Raw genomic sequence first — 22,593 nt, forward strand, 5'->3', positions numbered from 1 at the left:
ACTACTACAGTGTTAAAGTGTCATTTCAACGGTGTCTTTTATATCATTTTTCCACTCCGTCAAAATCTAACCCAGAGCGCTCCAGTCAGTCCACCCCAACGCGGCGCCTCCTCCCCGGGTACAGTAGCGGCAGCCTACAGATCATTGTCCGCTGGTAATACAGATCACAGCACTATATAATGAAATATAATATAATATGTCGGGACTGGGGAGTCTGACAGCGGGGGAAACCATTGCCTGGGACCGATATGGCTCGTGTTGGAGCTGAGCCGCGCGCCGAGCCTGTGTTCACTGCGCAGTGGGCAACACACACACACACACACACACACACACACACACACACACACACACACACACACACACACACACACACACACACACACACACACACACACACACACACACACACACACACACACACACACACACACACACACACACACACACACACACACACACACACACACACACACACACACACACACACACACACACACACACACACACACACACACACACACACACACACACACACACACGTGTACTAGTATTGAGTAAGTATTTTCTGTAAAGTATAACCCCTCGCACTATAGCCATGTTAAACAATTCTGTGTTTACAAACACACAAGCACGCTAATGAGCTGAGAGCCTGAAACCTGAGGACAAAGACATTCCAAAGGCCAATCGAAAGCTACATGCAAATCTCGGAACTGCTCTTCTCCGCCCCCAAAACAGAGGTAAAGTTACCGAAACAAAAAGCATACTTTGGACTTATAAATGTATACAATTAAATTACCCAAATCAATAATCTGTTGGAATGAAAACCTTCTTCAACATTCAAACTATGTTAATATGAAAAAAACGAAAATCACACAAAAATAAATCTAGTTTATTTAGCGCCTTTTCATTATTGGCGAGATGAGGACCATTTTGCCAGGCTCGGTCACATATTGTAGTTACTGTACTGTAGCATTGTGATGTGAGAGAGTGAACTAGACACAAACTCTGACCATAATATTATTCTAATCAGTGTGGGATACCATGATGTCAACTTTATTCACACTCTTATTGTTAGAATCAAACTATAACTAATAAAACAGAACTAATGTAAATAATAATCTGACCTCAGTATCTCCAGTTGACAGTTTGGACTCTTCAATGCAGCAGAGAGCAGGTTCATGTATGGATCCGTTATGTTATTATAACTGATGTCCAATTCTCTCAGATGTGAAGGATTAGAGCTGAGAGCTGAACACACGATCTCATATTCTGGCTTGTTGAGTTCACAGCCAACAAGTCTGAAAATAGATTATGTAAAATCAGTGATTATCAACACAGATTAGATCAAGTTCATGTTCAAGGAAATGAACTATAAAGTGTAATGTAAATGTACAGTCTAGTTGGTCAGATATTGACAGGTCATATAAGAACAGTCTAGTTGGTCAGATATTGACAGGTCAGATAACAGTCTAGTTGGTCAGATATTGACAGGTCATATAAGCACAGTCTAGTTGGTCAGATATTGACAGGTCATATAAGAACAGTCTAGTTGGTCAGATATTGACAGGTCATATAAGAACAGTCTAGTTGGTCAGATATTGACAGGTCATATAAGAACAGTCTAGTTGGTCAGATATTGACAGGTCAGATAAGAACAGTCTAGTTGGTCAGATATTGACAGGTCAGATAAGAACAGTCTAGTTGGTCAGATATTGACAGGTCATATAAGAACAGTCTAGTTGGTCAGATATTGACAGGTCATATAAGAACAGTCTAGTTGGTCAGATATTGACAGGTCAGATAAGAACAGTCTAGTTGGTCAGATATTGACAGGTCAGATAAGAACAGTCTAGTTGGTCAGATATTGACAGGTCAGATAAGAACAGTCTAGTTGGTCAGATATTGACAGGTCAGATAAGAACAGTCTAGTTGGTCAGATATTGACAGGTCAGATAAGAACAGAGAACCAGAAAACATCAAAGTGAAAGACAGATAATCTGCATTAATACTACAGTTATAATATGTATTAATATATTAACCCATTTAGGCCTGAAAAAACGTTCGCTCTGAAAGAATATATATTCAAAGATCTGTGCCGCATTTTTACGATTTTTCAAAAATAGCAGACCTACAAGCTCGTGGCGCGCTACGAGCTTGTAGATCTGCTATTTTTCAATAGCTAAAGTATAACATAATGCTTAGTTAAAACACCAAAAGGGGTTCCCGTCCAGAATGGATTAATATGTATAAATGTATGTATTAATACTACAGTGTGTAACTTGTATGGATCTATGAATGTTATCTTATTTATTATTCTTACTTTGTTCTCTGTGCGTGTCAGTCAGTTCCATTTAAATATAATTCCATATAAATATCACACACACACACACACACACACACACACACACACACACACACACACACACACACACACACACACACACACACACACACACACACACACACACACACACACACACACACACACACACACACACACACACACACACACACACACACACACACACACACACTTTGAGACCTGATTATTATAGTAATTAAGTGTGATGGTAGATTGATTCTATTCCAATAGGTTTTCTATTCACATGACTAGTACTAACCGAGCCTTTCTGCAGTTCCTCACAGCTGGGACCAGACTTAATCTCCCCCATGTTGGTGTGTAGTATTGGTGCAGGTCCAACTCCTCCAGAACCTCCTCTGACGTCAGCAGCATGAAGGCCAGAGCTGAACACTGGCTCTCAGACAGTCTCATCTTTGATCTGTCCGCTGACTTCAGGTACTGTTGGATCTCCTGATGTACTGAGTGGTCGTTCATCTCCATCAGACAGTGGAAGATGTTGATGAATCTGTCAGGAGAGAGACTCCCATCTGTATTTGTCATCTCCTTCAGGTTGTTGATGACTCTCTGGATGCTCTCTGGACTGTTCTCTGTGTGACCCAGCAGGCCTCCTAACAGACTCTGGTTGGACTCCAGTGAGAGGCCGTGAAGGAAGCGGACAAAGAGGTCCAGGTGGCCGTTCTTACTCTTCAGGGCTTTTTTGATGGCTCTCTGCAGGAAGTCCTCCAGAGTCATTTCTTCTTCTTTTCCTCCTCCCAGGAATGTCTTCAGGACCTCCATGTTCTTCAATGGTCCTCCTCCTCCTCCTCCTCCTCCTCCTCCTCCTTCCATACCCTTCAGGGATTCTTCAATGGCTCTCTGCAGGGAGAAGTCTTCTTCTTCTTCTTCTGTGAAACAGTGCATCAGGTAGACTGCAGCCAGGAACTCCTGGATGCTCAGATGAACAAAGCTGTAGACCTTTCTCTGAGATTGAACGGTCTCTTGTTTGAAGATCTCTGTGCACACTCCCGAGTACAGCGCGGCGTCGTTCACATCGAGACCGCACTCTTCCAGGTCTTCTTGGTAGAACATGACGCTGCCTTTCTCCAGATGTTGAAACGCCAGCATGCACAGCTTCAGGAGAACATCCCCGTCAGTCTCCTCATCATACTTTGTCTTCATCCTTTTTATCTGGAGCGAGATGAAGTGGCTGAACATCCCAGTCAGGTTCTTGGGCAGCTGTCCTGTCTCGTCTGTCTTCACCAGGTCCTCCACAACGGTAGCGGTCATCCAACAGAAGACTGGGATGTGACACATGATGTGGATGCTCTTTGATGTATTCACGTGTGAGATGATGGTGCTGGCCAGCTCCTCGTCATCACTGAACATCTTCCTGAAGAACTCCTCCTTCTGGGGGTCTGTGAACCCTCGTATTTCTGTCACCATGTCAACGCATGCAGGAGGGATCTGATTGGCTGCTGCAGGTCTGGTGGTTATCCAGAGGAGAGCCGAGGGGAGCAGATTCCCCTTGATGAGGTTCGTCAGCAGCACGCCCACCGATGATGTCACCGTGACATCAGAGACGACGTCATTGTTGTCAAAGACGTCAGAATCGACGTCAATGTTCTGGAATTTCAGCTGAAACCTGCTTTCATCGAGACCATCGAAGATGAAGCCAACTTTCCAGGCAGCGAGCTGCTCTGCTGTGACCTTCTTTAACGTTGGATGGAAAACATGGATCAGTGAGAGAAGACTGTGCTGCTCATCTCGGACCAAGTTCAGCTCACGGAATGAGAAGGGAACCAGGAGAATGATGTCTTGGTTCTCCAAACCTCTTGCCCAGTCCAGAGCGAACTTACGCACAGAGAATGTCTTTCCGATGCCAGCGATGCCATTGGTCAGAACTCTGCTGCTGGGTGTGTCTCTGCCAGGGAGGAGGGTCTTAAAGATGGCACGGCACTTGATTAGGACGTCATGGAGGGTCTTCATGTTGGAGGCGGTCTCAAGCTGCCACACCTCATGTTGCTGATTAACCCCTTCACTCCCTCCCGCTGATAGGTGGAGGTCTGTGTAGATGTTGGAGAGGGAGGAGGGCAGTTCAGTGACGTATGCCACATGATCCAGACCGTCCAAAGTGACCTTATAGACCTTTAGAACATCTGATATGAGAAGACAATTAATACATGTTAAACATTATGCTTCATTTACAACTGTACATTGAACATAAAATATCATTAAAACAACTATGTATTAAATATCCTCCAGAAAATCAAAATTTGTAAAAGAAAAAAAATAACATTGGATCATTTGTTTTAGTATAAATGTATATCATCAGTATTTGGACATTGATACAGGAATACGATGTGTATATTTAATCTGATGAGTCTGCTGCTATTTAATCATTTAATTAATTGATATAAAATGTTAATGAGTGTAAAATGTTGTCCAGTCTTACTGTGTCCAGGTGTGGTTTGACTGAATGTCTTCTGTCCAGGTGTGTTTCTGAGTGTCTCTCTGTGGAGATGAAGACAATAGAATATAGATACTTTAATCCATTTTGACCTGAGATCAGATTCTAAAAATGTCTTCTACATCCTGACAGTTTTCTGAAAAAGCTATGTTTCTGTCAGTCGTTCTTCGATTTTTCAAAAATAGCAGACCTACAAGCTCGTAGAGTGGCACTCGGTGGCGCGCTATGAGCTTGTAGATCTGCTTTTTTTCAATAGCTAAGCAACGTTTCGGTCACTAGGGACCTTCCTCAGGCAAGATGCCTGAGGAAGGTCCCTAGTGACCCAAACGTTGCTTCATTAAATAAGACAATACTCTTGTGCCGAGCAGATACACAGTGTGCGGGTGTACCTTATTGCTTTCTTTGATGTCCACTGGCCTACGCACCTGTGCATACGCCTGATTGCTAGGTGTGCGATAGTTTTCTCCTACAATAGCTAAAGCATAACATGATGCTAACACCAAAAGGGGTTCCCGCCCAAAATGGGTTTTAATATATAAACTACCAGAATACTACTATATTAAACATTCTCTATCTTTATGTCTCATTCTACAAGTAGAGAGAACACAACATCTTGGGTTTAAACGTTCTCTATCATTATGTCTCATTCTACAAGTAGAGAGAACACAACATCTTGGGTTTAAACGTTCTCTATCATTATGTCTCATTCTACAAGTAGAGAGAACACAACATCTTGGGTTTAAACGTTCTCTATCATTATGTCTCATTCTACAAGTAGAGAGAACACAACATCTTGGGTTTAAACGTTCTCTATCTTTATGTCTCATTCTACAAGTAGAGAGAACACAACATCTTGGGTTTAAACATTCTCTATCTTTATGTCTCGTTCTACAAGTAGAGAGAACACAACATCTTGGGTTTAAACATTCTCTATCTTTATGTCTCATTCTACAAGTAGAGAGAACACAACATCGTGGGTTTAAACGTTCTCTATCTTTATGTCTCATTCTACAAGTAGAGAGAACACAACATCTTGGGTTTAAACGTTCTCTATCTTTATGTCTCGTTCTACAAGTAGAGAGAACACAACATCTTGGGTTTAAACGTTCTCTATCTTTATGTCTCATTCTACAAGTAGAGAGAACACAACATCTTGGGTTTAAACGTTCTCTATCTTTATGTCTCATTCTACAAGTAGAAAGAACACAACATCTTGGGTTTAAACGTTCTCTATCTTTATGTCTCATTCTACAAGTAGAGAGAACACAACATCTTGGGTTAAAGGACAACTGTCTGTGTTTCTTTCCATCCAAGGTTGATGTTTTAGGGACTAGAGATTAGAGACTAGAGAGTGACTGTATGTGGTGTTTATAGTCATTAAACATGGAGATGAGTGACTGTATGTGGTGTTTATAGTCATTTAAACATGGAGATGAGTGACTGTATGTGGTGTTTATAGTCGTTAAACATGGAGATGAGTGACTATGTGGTGTTTATAGTCATTAAACATGGAGATGAGTGGACTGGTGTTTATAGTCATTTAAACATGGAGATGAGTGACTGTATGTGGTGTTTATAGTCATTTAAACATGGAGATGAGTGACTGTATGTGGTGTTTATAGTCATTAAACATGGAGATGAGTGGACTGGTGTTTATAGTCATTTAAACATGGAGATGAGTGACTGTATGTGTTGTTTATAGTCATTAAACATGGAGATGAGTGACTGTATGTGGTGTTTATAGTCATTAAACATGGAGATGAGTGACTGTATGTGGTGTTTATAGTCATTAAACATGGAGATGAGTGACTGTATGTGGTGTTTATAGTCATTAAACATGGAGATGAGTGACTGTATGTGGTGTTTATAGTCATTAAACATGGAGATGAGTGACTGTATGTGGTGTTTATAGTCATTTAAACATGGAGATGAGTGACTGTATGTGGTGTTTATAGTCATTTAAACATGGATATGAGTGACTGTATGTGGTGTTTATAGTCATTAAACATGGAGATGAGTGGACTGGTGTTTATAGTCATTTAAACATGGAGATGAGTGACTGTATGTGTTGTTTATAGTCATTAAACATGGAGATGAGTGACTGTATGTGGTGTTTATAGTCATTAAACATGGAGATGAGTGACTGTATGTGGTGTTTATAGTCATTAAACATGGAGATGAGTGACTGTATGTGGTGTTTATAGTCATTAAACATGGAGATGAGTGGACTGGACCATTCAGCCTGGCAGAGACAGGGTGTAAAACATGGACTGGACCATTCAGCCTGGCAGAGACAGGGTGTAAAACATGGACTGGACCATTCAGCCTGGCAGAGACAGGGTGTAAAACATGGACTGGACCATTCAGCCTTGCAGAGACAGGGTGTAAAACATGGACTGGACCATTCAGCCTGGCAGAGACAACCATACATACATGTATAGTGTTGTATATATTTATAGGAGGGTTGACATACTGTGTATCAGGAGGTCCAGGTTCATTACTGAAGTTAGGACCCCTGTAGGGGTTAGACCAGTCACTCTTCACAGACAGAAGGCTGGGAGTTGGAGACTCTGCTCTGTGGTGGACACTTCTGGAATCACACAGACAGAAATAACAATACATAAACAACAGAGACAGTGAATAATACTACTAGAAATAATACTAAGTAAATAACAGACAGTAATTAGCATAACAGTAGCTTGTATTCCATGTAGTACAAACAGTGCAATGGAATGATTTGTCCAAGGAGATAAAGACCAGTGCCTCTCTAAACACTTAAAACTTAGGTCAGGATTGAGAAGGCGTTTTTAGAATCCTGAATGGGTTAAAAGGTGTCTGTTGAATTGAGCAATTGTAACAGTTATCTCCTTAACACATTCCGACCAGGATTACTGCATGTTTTTTGTGAGGGTACCTACCCTAAGGGACACGGGGAGAACATGTAAGGGTACCTACCCTAGGGGACACGGGGAGAACATGTAAGGGTACCTACCCTAGGGGACACAGGGAGAACATGTGAGGGTACCTACCCTAGGGGACTCAGGGAGAACATGTGAGGGTACCTACCCTAGGGGACTCAGGGAGAACATGTGAGGGTACCTACCCTAGGGGACTCAGGGAGAACATGTAATTGTACCTACCCTAGGGGACACAGGGAGAACATGTGAGGGTACCTACCCTAGGGGACTCAGGGAGAACATGTGAGGGTACCTACCCTAGGGGACACGGGGAGAACATGTGAGGGTACCTACCCTAGGGGAATCAGGGAGAACATGTGAGGGTACCTACCCTAGGGGACTCAGGGAGAACATGTGAGGGTACCTACCCTAGGGGACTCAGGGAGAACATGTAAGGGTACCTACCCTAGGGGACACAGGGAGAACATGTGAGGGTACCTACCCTAGGGGACTCAGGGAGAACATGTGAGGGTACCTACCCTAGGGGACACGGGGAGAACATGTGAGGGTACCTACCCTAGGGGAATCAGGGAGAACATGTGAGAGTACCTACCCTAGGGGACTCAGGGAGAACATGTGAGGGTACCTACCCTAGGGGACACGGGGAGAACATGTGAGGGTAGCTACCCTAGGGGACACGGGGAGAACATGTGAGGGTACCTACCCTAGGGGACACGGAGAGAACATGTGAGGGTACGTACCCTAGGGGACACGGGAGAACATGTGAGGGTACCTACCCTAGGGGACACGGGGAGAACATGTGAGGGTACCTACCCTAGGGGACACGGGGAGAACATGTGAGGGTACCTACACTAGGGGACACGGGGAGAACATGTGAGGGTACCTACACTAGGGGACACGGGGAGAACATGTGAGGGTACCTATACCCTAGGGGACACGGGGAGAACATGTGAGGGTACTTACCCTAGGGGACAGGGGGAGAACATGTGAGGGTACCTACCCTAGGGGACACGGGGAGAACATGTGAGGGTACCTACCCTAGGTGACACGGGGAGAACATGTGAGGGTACCTACCCTAGGGGACACGGGAGGAAATGTGAGGGTACCTACCCTAGGGGACACGGGGAGAACATGTGAGGGTACCTACCCTAGGGGACACGGGGAGAGCATGTGAGGGTACCTACCCTAAAGGAGATGAGTGGACTGGTGTTTATAGTCATTTAAACATGGAGATGAGTGACTGTATGTGGTGTTTATAGTCATTAAACATGGAGATGAGTGACTGTATGTGGTGTTTATAGTCATTAAACATGGAGATGAGTGACTGTATGTGGTGTTTATAGTCATTAAACATGGAGATGAGTGACTGTATGTGGTGTTTATAGTCATTAAACATGGAGATGAGTGACTGTATGTGGTGTTTATAGTCATTTAAACATGGAGATGAGTGACTGTATGTGGTGTTTATAGTCGTTAAACATGGAGATGAGTGACTATGTGGTGTTTATAGTCATTAAACATGGAGATGAGTGGACTGGTGTTTATAGTCATTTAAACATGGAGATGAGTGACTGTATGTGGTGTTTATAGTCATTTAAACATGGAGATGAGTGACTGTATGTGGTGTTTATAGTCATTAAACATGGAGATGAGTGGACTGGTGTTTATAGTCATTTAAACATGGAGATGAGTGACTGTATGTGTTGTTTATAGTCATTAAACATGGAGATGAGTGACTGTATGTGGTGTTTATAGTCATTAAACATGGAGATGAGTGACTGTATGTGGTGATTATAGTCATTAAACATGGAGATGAGTGACTGTATGTGGTGTTTATAGTCATTAAACATGGAGATGAGTGACTGTATGTGGTGTTTATAGTCATTAAACATGGAGATGAGTGACTGTATGTGGTGTTTATAGTCATTTAAACATGGAGATGAGTGACTGTATGTGGTGTTTATAGTCATTTAAACATGGAGATGAGTGACTGTATGTGGTGTTTATAGTCATTAAACATGGAGATGAGTGGACTGGTGTTTATAGTCATTTAAACATGGAGATGAGTGACTGTATGTGTTGTTTATAGTCATTAAACATGGAGATGAGTGACTATGTGGTGTTTATAGTCATTAAACATGGAGATGAGTGGACTGGTGTTTATAGTCATTTATACATGGAGATGAGTGACTGTATGTGGTGTTTATAGTCATTAAACATGGAGATGAGTGACTGTATGTGGTGTTTATAGTCATTAAACATGGAGATGAGTGGACTGGACCATTCAGCCTGGCAGAGACAGGGTGTAAAACATGGACTGGACCATTCAGCCTGGCAGAGACAGGGTGTAAAACATGGACTGGACCATTCAGCCTGGCAGAGACAGGGTGGAAAACATGGACTGGACCATTCAGCCTGGCAGAGACAGGGTGTAAAACATGGACTGGACCATTCAGCCTGGCAGAGACAGGGTGTAAAACATGGACTGGACCATTCAGCCTGGCAGAGACAACCATACATACATGTATAGTGTTGTATATATTTATAGGAGGGTTGACATACTGTGTATCAGGAGGTCCAGGTTCATTACTGAAGTTAGGACCCCTGTAGGGGTTAGACCAGTCACTCTTCACAGACAGAAGGCTGGGAGTTGGAGACTCTGCTCTGTGGTGGACACTTCTGGAATCACACAGACAGAAATAACAATACATAAACAACAGAGACAGTGAATAATACTACTAGAAATAATACTAAGTAAATAACAGACAGTAATTAGCATAACAGTAGCTTGTATTCCATGTAGTACAAACAGTGCAATGGAATGATTTGTCCAAGGAGATAAAGACCAGTGCCTCTCTAAACACTTAAAACATAGGTCAGGATTGAGAAGGCGTTTTTAGAATCCTGAATGGGTTAAAAGGTGTCTGTTGCATTGAGCAATTGTAACAGTTATCTCCTTAACACATTCCGACCAGGATTACTGCATGTTTTTTGTGAGGGTACCTACCCTAAGGGACACGGGGAGAACATGTAAGGGTACCTACCCTAGGGGACACGGGGAGAACATGTAAGGGTACCTACCCTAGGGGACACAGGGAGAACATGTGAGGGTACCTACCCTAGGGGACTCAGGGAGAACATGTGAGGGTACCTACCCTAGGGGACTCAGGGAGAACATGTGAGGGTACCTACCCTAGGGGACTCAGGGAAAACATGTAAGGGTACCTACCCTAGGGGACACAGGGAGAACATGTGAGGGTACCTACCCTAGGGGACTCAGGGAGAACATGTGAGGGTACCTACCCTAGGGGAGACGGGGAGAACATGTGAGGGTACCTACCCTAGGGGAATCAGGGAGAACATGTGAGGGTACCTACCCTAGGGGACTCAGGGAGAACATGTGAGGGTACCTACCCTAGGGGACACGGGGAGAACATGTGAGGGTACCTACCCTAGGGGACACGGAGAGAACATGTGAGGGTACGTACCCTAGGGGACACGGGAGAACATGTGAGGGTACCTACCCTAGGGGACACGGGGAGAACATGTGAGGGTACCTACCCTAGGGGACACGGGGAGAACATGTGAGGGTACCTACACTAGGGGACACGGGGAGAACATGTGAGGGTACCTACCCTAGGGGACACGGGGAGAACATGTGAGGGTACTTACCCTAGGGGACACGGGGAGAACATGTGAGGGTACTATACCCTAGGGGACACGGGGAGAACATTTGAGGATACCTACCCTAGGGGACACGGGGAGAACATGTGAGGGTACCTACCCTAGGGGACACGGGGAGAACATGTGAGGGTACCTACACTAGGGGACACGGGGAGAACATGTGAGGGTACTATACCCTAGGGGACACGGGGAGAACATGTGAGGGTACTATACCCTAGGGGACACGGGGAGAACATGTGAGGGTACTTACCCTAGGGGACAGGGGGAGAACATGTGAGGGTACCTACCCTAGGGGACACGGGGAGAACATGTGAGGGTACCTACCCTAGGTGACACGGGGAGAACATGTGAGGGTACCTACCCTTGGGGACACGGGAGGAAATGTGAGGGTACCTACCCGAGGGGACACGGGGAGAACATGTGAGGGTACCTACCCTAGGGGACACGGGGAGAACATGTGAGGGTACCTACCCTAAAGGACACGGGGAGAACATGTGAGGGTACCTACCCTAGGGGACACGGGGAGAACATACAAACTCCACACAGAAAGGCCCTTTCGCCAACCCCGCCTCGGGTATGGGCACTGATGACGCAGAGGAGAGAACACGCCACCAGCTGTGAGGCGACAACACTACCGACTGTGCCACTGTCCCCCTCTTGGTTTTATTTTTGATTTTAAACGTAATAAACAAATCAGCTCCGTCGTTAAAACTCTCTTCTTCCAATCATCGCCACGGTCAAATCCTACCTCCACCTAAAAACAGCTGGAGATGGTTATCCATGCTTTGATTTCATCAAGAATAGATTATTGCAACTCTTTGTATATTGGCATCGACCAGGCGTCACTCAGGCGTTTACAGCTAGTGCAGAACGCAGCTGCCCGCCTTCTCACCGGCACTATAAAACGTGAACATTACACCATGTCTGCCCCTCCCCATTAGATCTGCTCAGTCCAGTCCACGTTTTTCCCAGCCAAGGTACTGGGGCTCCTTGTGTGTGTGCTTTGCTTCCTTCAGGCCGCGTTGCCATGTCTGCTTATTATAAGCAACCTTTGACTTTTTTTCTGTAAAGTCCCTTGCAGATAAACTATTGGTAGTTGCTGGCTGATGTTTTTTTTGGGCTTGATTCTAAAGTGTACAGTAGTATATTTGGGCTTGCTTCCACATTTCTTCACATCAAGGAACCCCAGATTAATATGTAATTGTCCACGGACATCCATCTGAACATATTTTGTGCCTTTTTTATTAAAATGTTTAAAGAATATTCAAAATATTTTGATTTATTCTCAATGTTTTTTTTAAATAACAGATGTACAACCTCACAATGTGTTGCTGTGAGCTTGTAGATCAGCTATTTTCATTTGTGGTTGTTTTCATAGACCTGGTCACTTGTTTCTCTTGCAAAACTGGCAACACAGCAAGAGGAACTTATGCACACACAAACGCAAAGACTTATGGGCAATATGAAAAAGGTGAATAGAAATAAAGTTTGATTTGATTTGACTTGGAGTATACAATTCAGACACCAGATGGAGCTGTTGGTTGTAAAGGAGTTCATGTTTCAATCATCCTGGTCAATTCAAATTCAAACCTTTGATGAGTAGAGTGGTGTCCATCTTTGACGTCAATAAGTCCATGCATGGACGAGTCACTCTTCATGGAGACACAGCTGGGTACAGGAGACTCTGCTCTGTGATGATTAACCCTGTTACAAAGAGAGGATACAATTTACAATGTAGTCATTTATCAGACCCTCTTAATCCAGAGCGATTTACATTAAGCAAGAACAAAAAGCATGGGAATACATCACATATGTAAAATGCAGTTTATCAAGAAACATGCGTAAGCTAAGAACATAACTAGAACATATCTATATAATGACACTATACATATAAACTATACATATATGCTATACTATGCTGTACATATATACTATGAAGTGCTAGGATTACATACAATGCACTTATTGTGCTGTCTACATGGCTATAAGTCTGTTTCAAATGCTATCTAAGTCTAAGAAGTGCTGTCTAAGGTAGGGTAAGTGCTATGGAAAAGGTGGGTTTTCAGACTACGGTGGAAGATCGGGAGTGATGCTGCAGTTCTGATCTAGGATCAACAGGATTTATAGAGAATCATATCAGGCTTGGCAATTTCATAGTCTAGGAAGTTCTACTCAAACGTGATTATTCTTAGCTGAAAACAAGCAAAAAGCTTATAAAGTTAAACCTAAACATTCAGCTGTAAACATTGACCACAGCTATTTCAGTTATATAAGCAGTGTTGTACCCGAACGCGTTCAAAGAACGATAGTTCCCCCAGCCTACAGTTGAGGGATGTTTATACCATCCCTCTACACTGGGGGCGCTGTTTATACCATCCCTCTACACTGGGGGAGCTGTTTATACCATCCCTCTACACTGGGGGTGCTGTTTATACCATCCCTCCCCACTGGGGACGCTGTTTATACCAGTCTGTCATACCATCCCTCCCCACTGGGAGCACTGTTTATACCAGTCAGTCTGTCATACCATCCCTCCCCACTGGGGGCGCTGTTTATACCAGTCTCTCTGTCATACCATCCCTCCCCACTGGGGGCGCTGTTTATACCAGTCAGTCTGTCATACCATCCCTCCCCACTGGGGGCGCTGTTTATACCATCCCTCCCCACTGGGGACGCTGTTTATACCAGTCTCTCTGTCATAGCATCCCTCCCCACTGGGGGCACTGTTTATACCAGTCAGTCTGTCATACCATCCCTCCCCACTGGGGGCACTGTTTATACCAGCCTGTCATACCATCCCTCCCCACTGGGGGCGCTGTTTATACCAGTCTGTCATACCATCCCTCTACACCGGGGGTGCTGTTTATACCAGTCAGTCTGTCATACCATCCCTCCCCACTGGGGGCGCTGTTTATACCATTCAGTCTGTCATACCATCCCTCCCCACTGGGGGCACTGTTTATACCAGTCAGTCTGTCATACCATCCCTCCACACTGGGCCCCCACATGTGGCCCCCACCTTCACCTTATGCGGCCCGCAGGTTAATATCAACTGGCGGCCTGAGGGCCACATGTGGCCCCCACCTTCACCTAATGCGGCCCGCAGGTTAATATCAACTGGCGACCTGAGGGCCACATGTGGCCCCCACCTTCACCTAATGCGGCCCGCAGGTTAATATCAACTGGCGGCCTGATCTTAAAAAAAAAAAAAAAAAAAGAAGTGCTGTCTAAGGTAGGGTAAGTGCTATGGAAAAGGTGGGTTTTCAGACTACGGTGGAAGATCGGGAGTGATGCTGCAGTTCTGATCTAGGATCAACAGGATTTATAGAGAATCATATCAGGCTTGGCAATTTCATAGTCTAGGAACGTGATTATTCTTAGCTGAAAACAAGCAAAAAGCTTATAAAGTTAAACCTAAACATTCAGCTGTAAACATTGACCACAGCTATTTCAGTTATATAAGCAGTGTTGTACCCGAACGCGTTCAAAGAACGATAGTTCCCCCAGCCTACAGTTGAGGGATGTTTATACCATCCCTCTACACTGGGGGCGCTGTTTATACCATCCCTCTACACTGGGGGAGCCGTTTATACCATCCCTCTACACTGGGGGTGCTGTTTATACCATCCCTCCCCACTGGGGACGCTGTTTATACCAGTCTGTCATACCATCCCTCCCCACTGGGAGCACTGTTTATACCAGTCAGTCTGTCATACCATCCCTCCCCACTGGGGGCGCTGTTTATACCAGTCTCTCTGTCATACCATCCCTCCCCACTGGGGGCGCTGTTTATACCAGTCAGTCTGTCATACCATCCCTCCCCACTGGGGGCGCTGTTTATACCATCCCTCTACACTGGGGGTATACCATCCCTCCCCACTGGGGACGCTGTTTATACCAGTCTCTCTGTCATAGCATCCCTCCCCACTGGGGGCACTGTTTATACCAGTCAGTCTGTCATACCATCCCTCCCCACTGGGGGCACTGTTTATACCAGCCTGTCATACCATCCCTCCCCACTGGGGGCGCTGTTTATACCAGTCTGTCATACCATCCCTCTACACCGGGGGTGCTGTTTATACCAGTCAGTCTGTCATACCATCCCTCCCCACTGGGGGCGCTGTTTATACCATTCAGTCTGTCATACCATCCCTCCCCACTGGGGGCACTGTTTATACCAGTCAGTCTGTCATACCATCCCTCCACACTGGGCCCCCACATGTGGCCCCCACCTTCACCTTATGCGGCCCGCAGGTTAATATCAACTGGCGGCCTGAGGGCCACATGTGGCCCCCACCTTCACCTAATGCGGCCCGCAGGTTAATATCAACTGGCGACCTGAGGGCCACATGTGGCCCCCACCTTCACCTAATGCGGCCCGCAGGTTAATATCAACTGGCGGCCTGATCTTAAAAAAAAAAAAAAAAAAAGAAGTGCTGTCTAAGGTAGGGTAAGTGCTATGGAAAAGGTGGGTTTTCAGACTACGGTGGAAGATCGGGAGTGATGCTGCAGTTCTGATCTAGGATCAACAGGATTTATAGAGAATCATATCAGGCTTGGCAATTTCATAGTCTAGGAAGTTCTACTCAAACGTGATTATTCTTAGCTGAAAACAAGCAAAAAGCTTATAAAGTTAAACCTAAACATTCAGCTGTAAACATTGACCACAGCTATTTCAGTTATATAAGCAGTGTTGTACCCGAACGCGTTCAAAGAACGATAGTTCCCCCAGCCTACAGTTGAGGGATGTTTATACCATCCCTCTACACTGGGGGCGCTGTTTATACCATCCCTCTACACTGGGGGAGCCGTTTATACCATCCCTCTACACTGGGGGTGCTGTTTATACCATCCCTCCCCACTGGGGACGCTGTTTATACCAGTCTGTCATACCATCCCTCCCCACTGGGAGCACTGTTTATACCAGTCAGTCTGTCATACCATCCCTCCCCACTGGGGGCGCTGTTTATACCAGTCTCTCTGTCATACCATCCCTCCCCACTGGGGGCGCTGTTTATACCAGTCAGTCTGTCATACCATCCCTCCCCACTGGGGGCGCTGTTTATACCATCCCTCTACACTGGGGGTATACCATCCCTCCCCACTGGGGACGCTGTTTATACCAGTCTCTCTGTCATAGCATCCCTCCCCACTGGGGGCACTGTTTATACCAGTCAGTCTGTCATACCATCCCTCCCCACTGGGGGCACTGTTTATACCAGCCTGTCATACCATCCCTCCCCACTGGGGGCGCTGTTTATACCAGTCTGTCATACCATCCCTCTACACCGGGGGTGCTGTTTATACCAGTCAGTCTGTCATACCATCCCTCCCCACTGGGGGCGCTGTTTATACCATTCAGTCTGTCATACCATCCCTCCCCACTGGGGGCACTGTTTATACCAGTCAGTCTGTCATACCATCCCTCCACACTGGGCCCCCACATGTGGCCCCCACCTTCACCTTATGCGGCCCGCAGGTTAATATCAACTGGCGGCCTGAGGGCCACATGTGGCCCCCACCTTCACCTAATGCGGCCCGCAGGTTAATATCAACTGGCGACCTGAGGGCCACATGTGGCCCCCACCTTCACCTAATGCGGCCCGCAGGTTAATATCAACTGGCGGCCTGATCTTTAAAAAAAAAAAAAAAATTAATTACTTCCTGTACTGTACTAGCCCTCCTCCCCGGCCTGTGTGTGTCTGTGTGTTAGGCTGTGCAACAGTGACACTTGGTGGTGAACAAACACTATAACGCTATGTTCGTGCTCGGACACAGCCAGGGACACAGGGACACAGCCAGGGACACAGCTAGGGTCACAGCCAGGGACAGACCCAGTGACACAGGGACACAGCCAGGGATAGACCCAATGACACAGGGACACAGCCAGGGACACAGGGACACAGCCAGGGTCAGACCCAGGGACACACCCAGGGTCAGACCCAGGGACACAGCCAGGGACACAGCCAGGGTCAGACCCAGGGACACAGCCAGGGACACAGGGACACAGCCAGGGACAGACCCAATGACACAGGGACAGACCCAATGACACAGGGACAGACCCAATGACACAGGGACACAGCCAGGGACACAGGGACAGACCCAGTGACACAGGGACACAGCCAGGGACACAGGGACAGACCCAGTGACACAGGGACACAGCCAGGGACAGACCCAGGGACACAGCCACACACATACTGTAGCTGTCTATAGAGTGGTTGCACCACTCAAAAATGACAGATGATTATTTACTAAATCAGTACAAATCTATAGTCAGTATTGAGCAAGATGTTAACATTAATTTCCTGATAATCATAAAAAAAATGCCCGGTATGACCTGTGGCCAGTCCAGCCCTGCTCTCAGTATGTAGAAAGATGTTCAAATTAATTACTTCCTGTACTGTACTAGCCCTCCTCCCCGGCCTGTGTGTGTCTGTGTGTTAGGCTGTGCAACAGTGACACTTGGTGGTGAACAAACACTATAACGCTATGTTCGTGCTCGGACACAGCCAGGGACACAGGGACACAGCCAGGGACACAGCTAGGGTCACAGCCAGGGACAGACCCAGGGACAGACCCAGTGACACAGGGACACAGCCAGGGATAGACCCAATGACACAGGGACACAGCCAGGGACACAGGGACACAGCCAGGGTCAGACCCAGGGACACAGGGACACAGCCAGGGTCAGACCCAGGGACACAGCCAGGGACACAGGGACACAGCCAGGGTCAGACCCAGGGACACAGCCAGGGACACAGGGACACAGCCAGGGACAGACCCAATGACACAGGGACAGACCCAATGACACAGGGACAGACCCAATGACACAGGGACACAGCCAGGGACACAGGGACAGACCCAGTGACACAGGGACACAGCCAGGGACCACAGCCACACACATACTGTAGCTGTCTATAGAGTGGTTGCACCACTCAAAAATGACAGATGATTATTTACTAAATCAGTACAAATCTATAGTCAGTATTGAGCAAGATGTTAACATTAATTTCCTGATAATCATAGAAGAACAATTCATTTACTCCAACAGTTTGAGGAGTGCTAGCCCCTCCTATATTCAGCTATAGTGTAGATTTGTCCTAAATGCCATTGACAATGAATGGAGAATAATTGTCATATATCGGCTATTTTTGTCCTACACATTCATTGTCACAAAAATGACAATGAATGGATGATGTATGATGATACTGTAAGAGTGCCGCTCACTTCACACAGGTGTGATTTTTAAAAACAGGTCCAACACTCCCATCTCAAAATCCCTTATAGTTACACTCTTCACATCATGTCAAATAGAAATTATATTCACTGGCAAAATAATAAATTATAATACAAATAGTTTTGGAACAGGGTCAGTTTACTTCATTATTTTAGCCTTGGTCAATTTAAGACATGTAGATAAGAGTAACATCCTCTCCTTATTCAACAGTTGAGCTGCATGTTTTCTTTTTTAATATATCTATTTAGTATATATAAGCCCTGGGGGGGGGGGGGGTGTAGGACTACAAGTTGTATGTATCAAGCGTTTTATTTATTTACTCACACGCACGCACGCACGCACGCATGCACACACACGTGCACGTGCTTTATTCATTTACTCGCATGCATGTATGCACACACGCGAGCACACACACACACACACACACACAACGAGAGAAACTGACGCCGGCGTGTCCACACCACAGACAGTATAACGCAAGGTGCTAACGTTGCTAATGCTAACTAGTAGCAGCTGCACTTGCAGTTAAACTATGGGATTGACTGGCGAGTCCCGCCGAGTCCCGCGTCCACACAAACAGGTTTTTTTTCGCGGAGCGGCCAGCGGTGGCGCACATCATGATCATGATGCCGCCCAGATACAAGCAGAATATCGTTCATAATCATTACAGTTCGTGTCTCGTGAGTCCGTCAGAGAATGCTCTGGGCAGCGGGCTCGGGCTCCACCCACACCCACAGACCCCCTCACCCCCCCCAAGCATTTTTTTTAACGGATTTGCATGAATCACACAGGTCCCTTATTTGGAATAAAAACGGCGATTTTCGCCGAAAAGCTACACTTTTGCATGTCTGAAACTAGATAAAGTGCCCCTCTGGGCACAGGTCTCACTAGGGCAGGTCAGGTAGTGGCCTCCTCGTGGCGCTATAATAGGCCAATGTGAAAAAAGTGCCATTTCTTCTTACGCCTTGGATGGCAATTGGATGACTTGAGGCATTTGCTTTTTACAAAAATGTGTTTTGCAAAAATCCACCTGTTGGTGGCGCTATAACAGGCCAATGTGAAAAGGGTGGGATATATTACTCAGCCTAGTAGGAACGTTTGTGAAAGATTTCACCTAAATTGCACGCTGCGTTCATGATTTGAGGCTTTTTGTTAAAAATGGGCCAATCCTGCAAATTTTGAAAGCCAATGTTAGCCAATTAGGATGCAATATGAAATATCAGACAGATCTGTCTTGAGCACATGACTATAGAGATAGTGTGTAACGATTTGCAGGATTTTTAGACAAAATATGGAGGAGTAAAATAAAAATAAAAGTTTTACAAAAGTCGGCCTCCTGGTGGTGCTATAACAGGCCGTTCTGGAGAATTTGGCATAGAGGTTCATCGTTGGCATCAAGGGAGTGTGTGCGCAAAGTTTGGCATCGACTGGGTTAATGGTGCCAGAGATTAGCGGACGGCCACACGGACACATGGACACACACACACGGACAGTCGGACACACGGACGGAGTGCTAAACATACTCTCTCCCCATGCCTTCGGCCTGGTGGAGACAATTAATTAAAACCAGTGTTGGGCAAGTTAAGCTACATTTGGCTGGCCCAACACTGGCAACAGGTTATTGATAATAGTCTCTAATAAACAAACATTAAAGTCCATAGACTTGGTTGCCACATGACATGTTCCAGAAAGCCATGCATTGGAGGGGCTAGCGCCCCCTAGCGATCCTCAACAGTTGAGAAATTAAGATGCGTAGCTGGGTTGTGTCTGACGGCAACGTTACGTACAATCCATCAGCATATTTCAGTCTGGCGCAACAGGTCGACTTGCAAAACCAGAGTACAAAGTGTGGATCAAATATCAATCAATATTCTGTCAAAAACATCCTTAATGTACTGTTTAGTTGTGAAATGACATTGTTTCTTTGTTTGTTTGTTTTATTGTTGTATATTGTACAGGAGAATTCACATACTTAGCCTGTGGAGGTCCAGGTTCATTAGTGAAGTTAATAGGGTTTCCCATAGACTTGTCACTCTTCACAGACAGAAGGCTGGGTGTTGGAGACTCTGCTCTGTGGTGGACACTTCTGGAATCATACAATTATCATGTGAATGGATATTTCAAGATTCCATATTTTCACATCACATTATACAAGTATAAGAATTGGGATTCATAGCAGCAACAAGAAAAACAGCAGAAAATATGAACAGGATAAACTAGATAAAGTGCCCCTCTGGGCACAGGTCTCCACTAGGGCAGGTCAGGCAGTGGCCTCCTCGTGGCGCTATAATAGGCCAATGTGAAAAAGGTGCCATTTCTTCTTACGCCTTGGATGGCAATTGGATGACTTGAGGCATTTGTTTTTTACAAAAATGTGTTTTGCAAAAATCCACCTGTTGGTGGCGCTATAACAGGCCAATGTGAAAAGGGTGGGATATATTACTCAGCCTAGTAGGAACGTTTGTGAAAGATTTCACCTAAATTGCACGCTGCGTTCATGATTTGAGGCTTTTTGTTAAAAATGGGCCAATCCTGCAAATTTTGAAAGCCAATGTTAGCCAATTAGGATGCAATATGAAATATCAGACAGATCTGTCTTGAGCACATGACTATAGAGATAGTGTGTAACGATTTGCAGGATTTTTAGACAAAATATGGAGGAGTAAAATAAAAATAAAAGTTTTACAAAAGTCGGCCTCCTGGTGGTGCTATAACAGGCCGTTCTGGAGAATTTGGCATAGAGGTTCATCGTTGGCATCAAGGGAGTGTGTGCGCAAAGTTTGGCATCGACTGGGTTAACGGTGCCGGAGATTAGCGGACGGACACACGGACACATGGACACACACACACGGACAGTCGGACACACGGACGGAGTGCTAAACATACTCTCTCCCCATGTCGTCGGCCTGGTGGAGACAATTAATTAAAACCAGTGTTGGGCAAGTTAAGCTACATTTGGCTGGCCCAACACTGGCAACAGGTTATTGATAATAGTCTCTAATAAACAAACATTAAAGTCCATATACTTGGTTGCCACATGACATGTTCCAGAAAGCCATGCATTGGAGGGGCTAGCGCCCCCTAGCGATCCTCAACAGTTGAGAAATTAAGATGCGTAGCTGGGTTGTGTCTGACGGCAACGTTACGTACAATCCATCAGCATATTTCAGTCTGGCGCAACAGGTCGACTTGCAAAACCAGAGTACAAAGTGTGGATCAAATATCAATCAATATTCTGTCAAAAACATCCTTAATGTACTGTTTAGCTGTGAAATGACATTGTTTGTTTGTTTGTTTGTTTTATTGTTGTATATTGTACAGGATAATTCACATACTTAGCCTGTGGAGGTCCAGGTTCATTAGTGAAGTTAATAGGGTTTCCCATAGACTTGTCACTCTTCACAGACAGAAGGCTGGGTGTTGGAGACTCTGCTCTGTGGTGGACACTTCTGGAATCATACAATTATCATGTGAATGGATATTTCAAGATTCCATATTTTCACATCACATTATACAAGTATAAGAATTGGGATTCATAGCAGCAACAAGAAAAACAGCAGAAAATATGAACAGGATAAACTAGATAAAGTGCCCCTCTGGGCACAGGTCTCCACTAGGGCAGGTCAGGTAGTGGCCTCCTCGTGGCGCGATAATAGGCCAATGTGAAAAAGGTGCCATTTCTTCTTACGCCTTGGATGGCAATTGGATGACTTGAGGCATTTGTTTTTTACAAAAATGTGTTTTGCAAAAATCCACCTGTTGGTGGCGCTATAACAGGCCAATGTGAAAAGGGTGGGATATATTACTCAGCCTAGTAGGAACGTTTGTGAAAGATTTCACCTAAATTGCACGCTGCGTTCATGATTTGAGGCTTTTTGTTAAAAATGGGCCAATCCTGCAAATTTTGAAAGCCAATGTTAGCCAATTAGGATGCAATATGAAATAT

General features: G+C 45.4%; 1 protein-coding gene across 1 annotated transcript in view; it reads right to left on the minus strand.

The window, feature by feature from the left end:
* LOC306916729 (uncharacterized protein) overlaps positions 1–22,593 on the minus strand; it is a 52,480-nt gene that overhangs the window by 14,005 nt on the left and 15,882 nt on the right. Inside the window, exons 8-15 of the mRNA XM_079494747.1 lie at positions 21,983–22,096; positions 20,620–20,733; positions 13,001–13,114; positions 10,289–10,405; positions 7,282–7,398; positions 4,794–4,852; positions 2,622–4,497; positions 1,125–1,298 (exon numbers count right to left, since the gene is read on the minus strand). Coding sequence (XP_079350873.1) covers positions 1,125–1,298; positions 2,622–4,497; positions 4,794–4,852; positions 7,282–7,398; positions 10,289–10,405; positions 13,001–13,114; positions 20,620–20,733; positions 21,983–22,096 — 2,685 coding nt within the window. The remainder of the gene's footprint in view (positions 1–1,124; positions 1,299–2,621; positions 4,498–4,793; positions 4,853–7,281; positions 7,399–10,288; positions 10,406–13,000; positions 13,115–20,619; positions 20,734–21,982; positions 22,097–22,593) is intronic.

Source organism: Electrona antarctica (assembly GCF_951216825.1).
Source record: "Electrona antarctica genome assembly, chromosome: 23".
Taxonomy (NCBI): domain Eukaryota; kingdom Metazoa; phylum Chordata; class Actinopteri; order Myctophiformes; family Myctophidae; genus Electrona; species Electrona antarctica.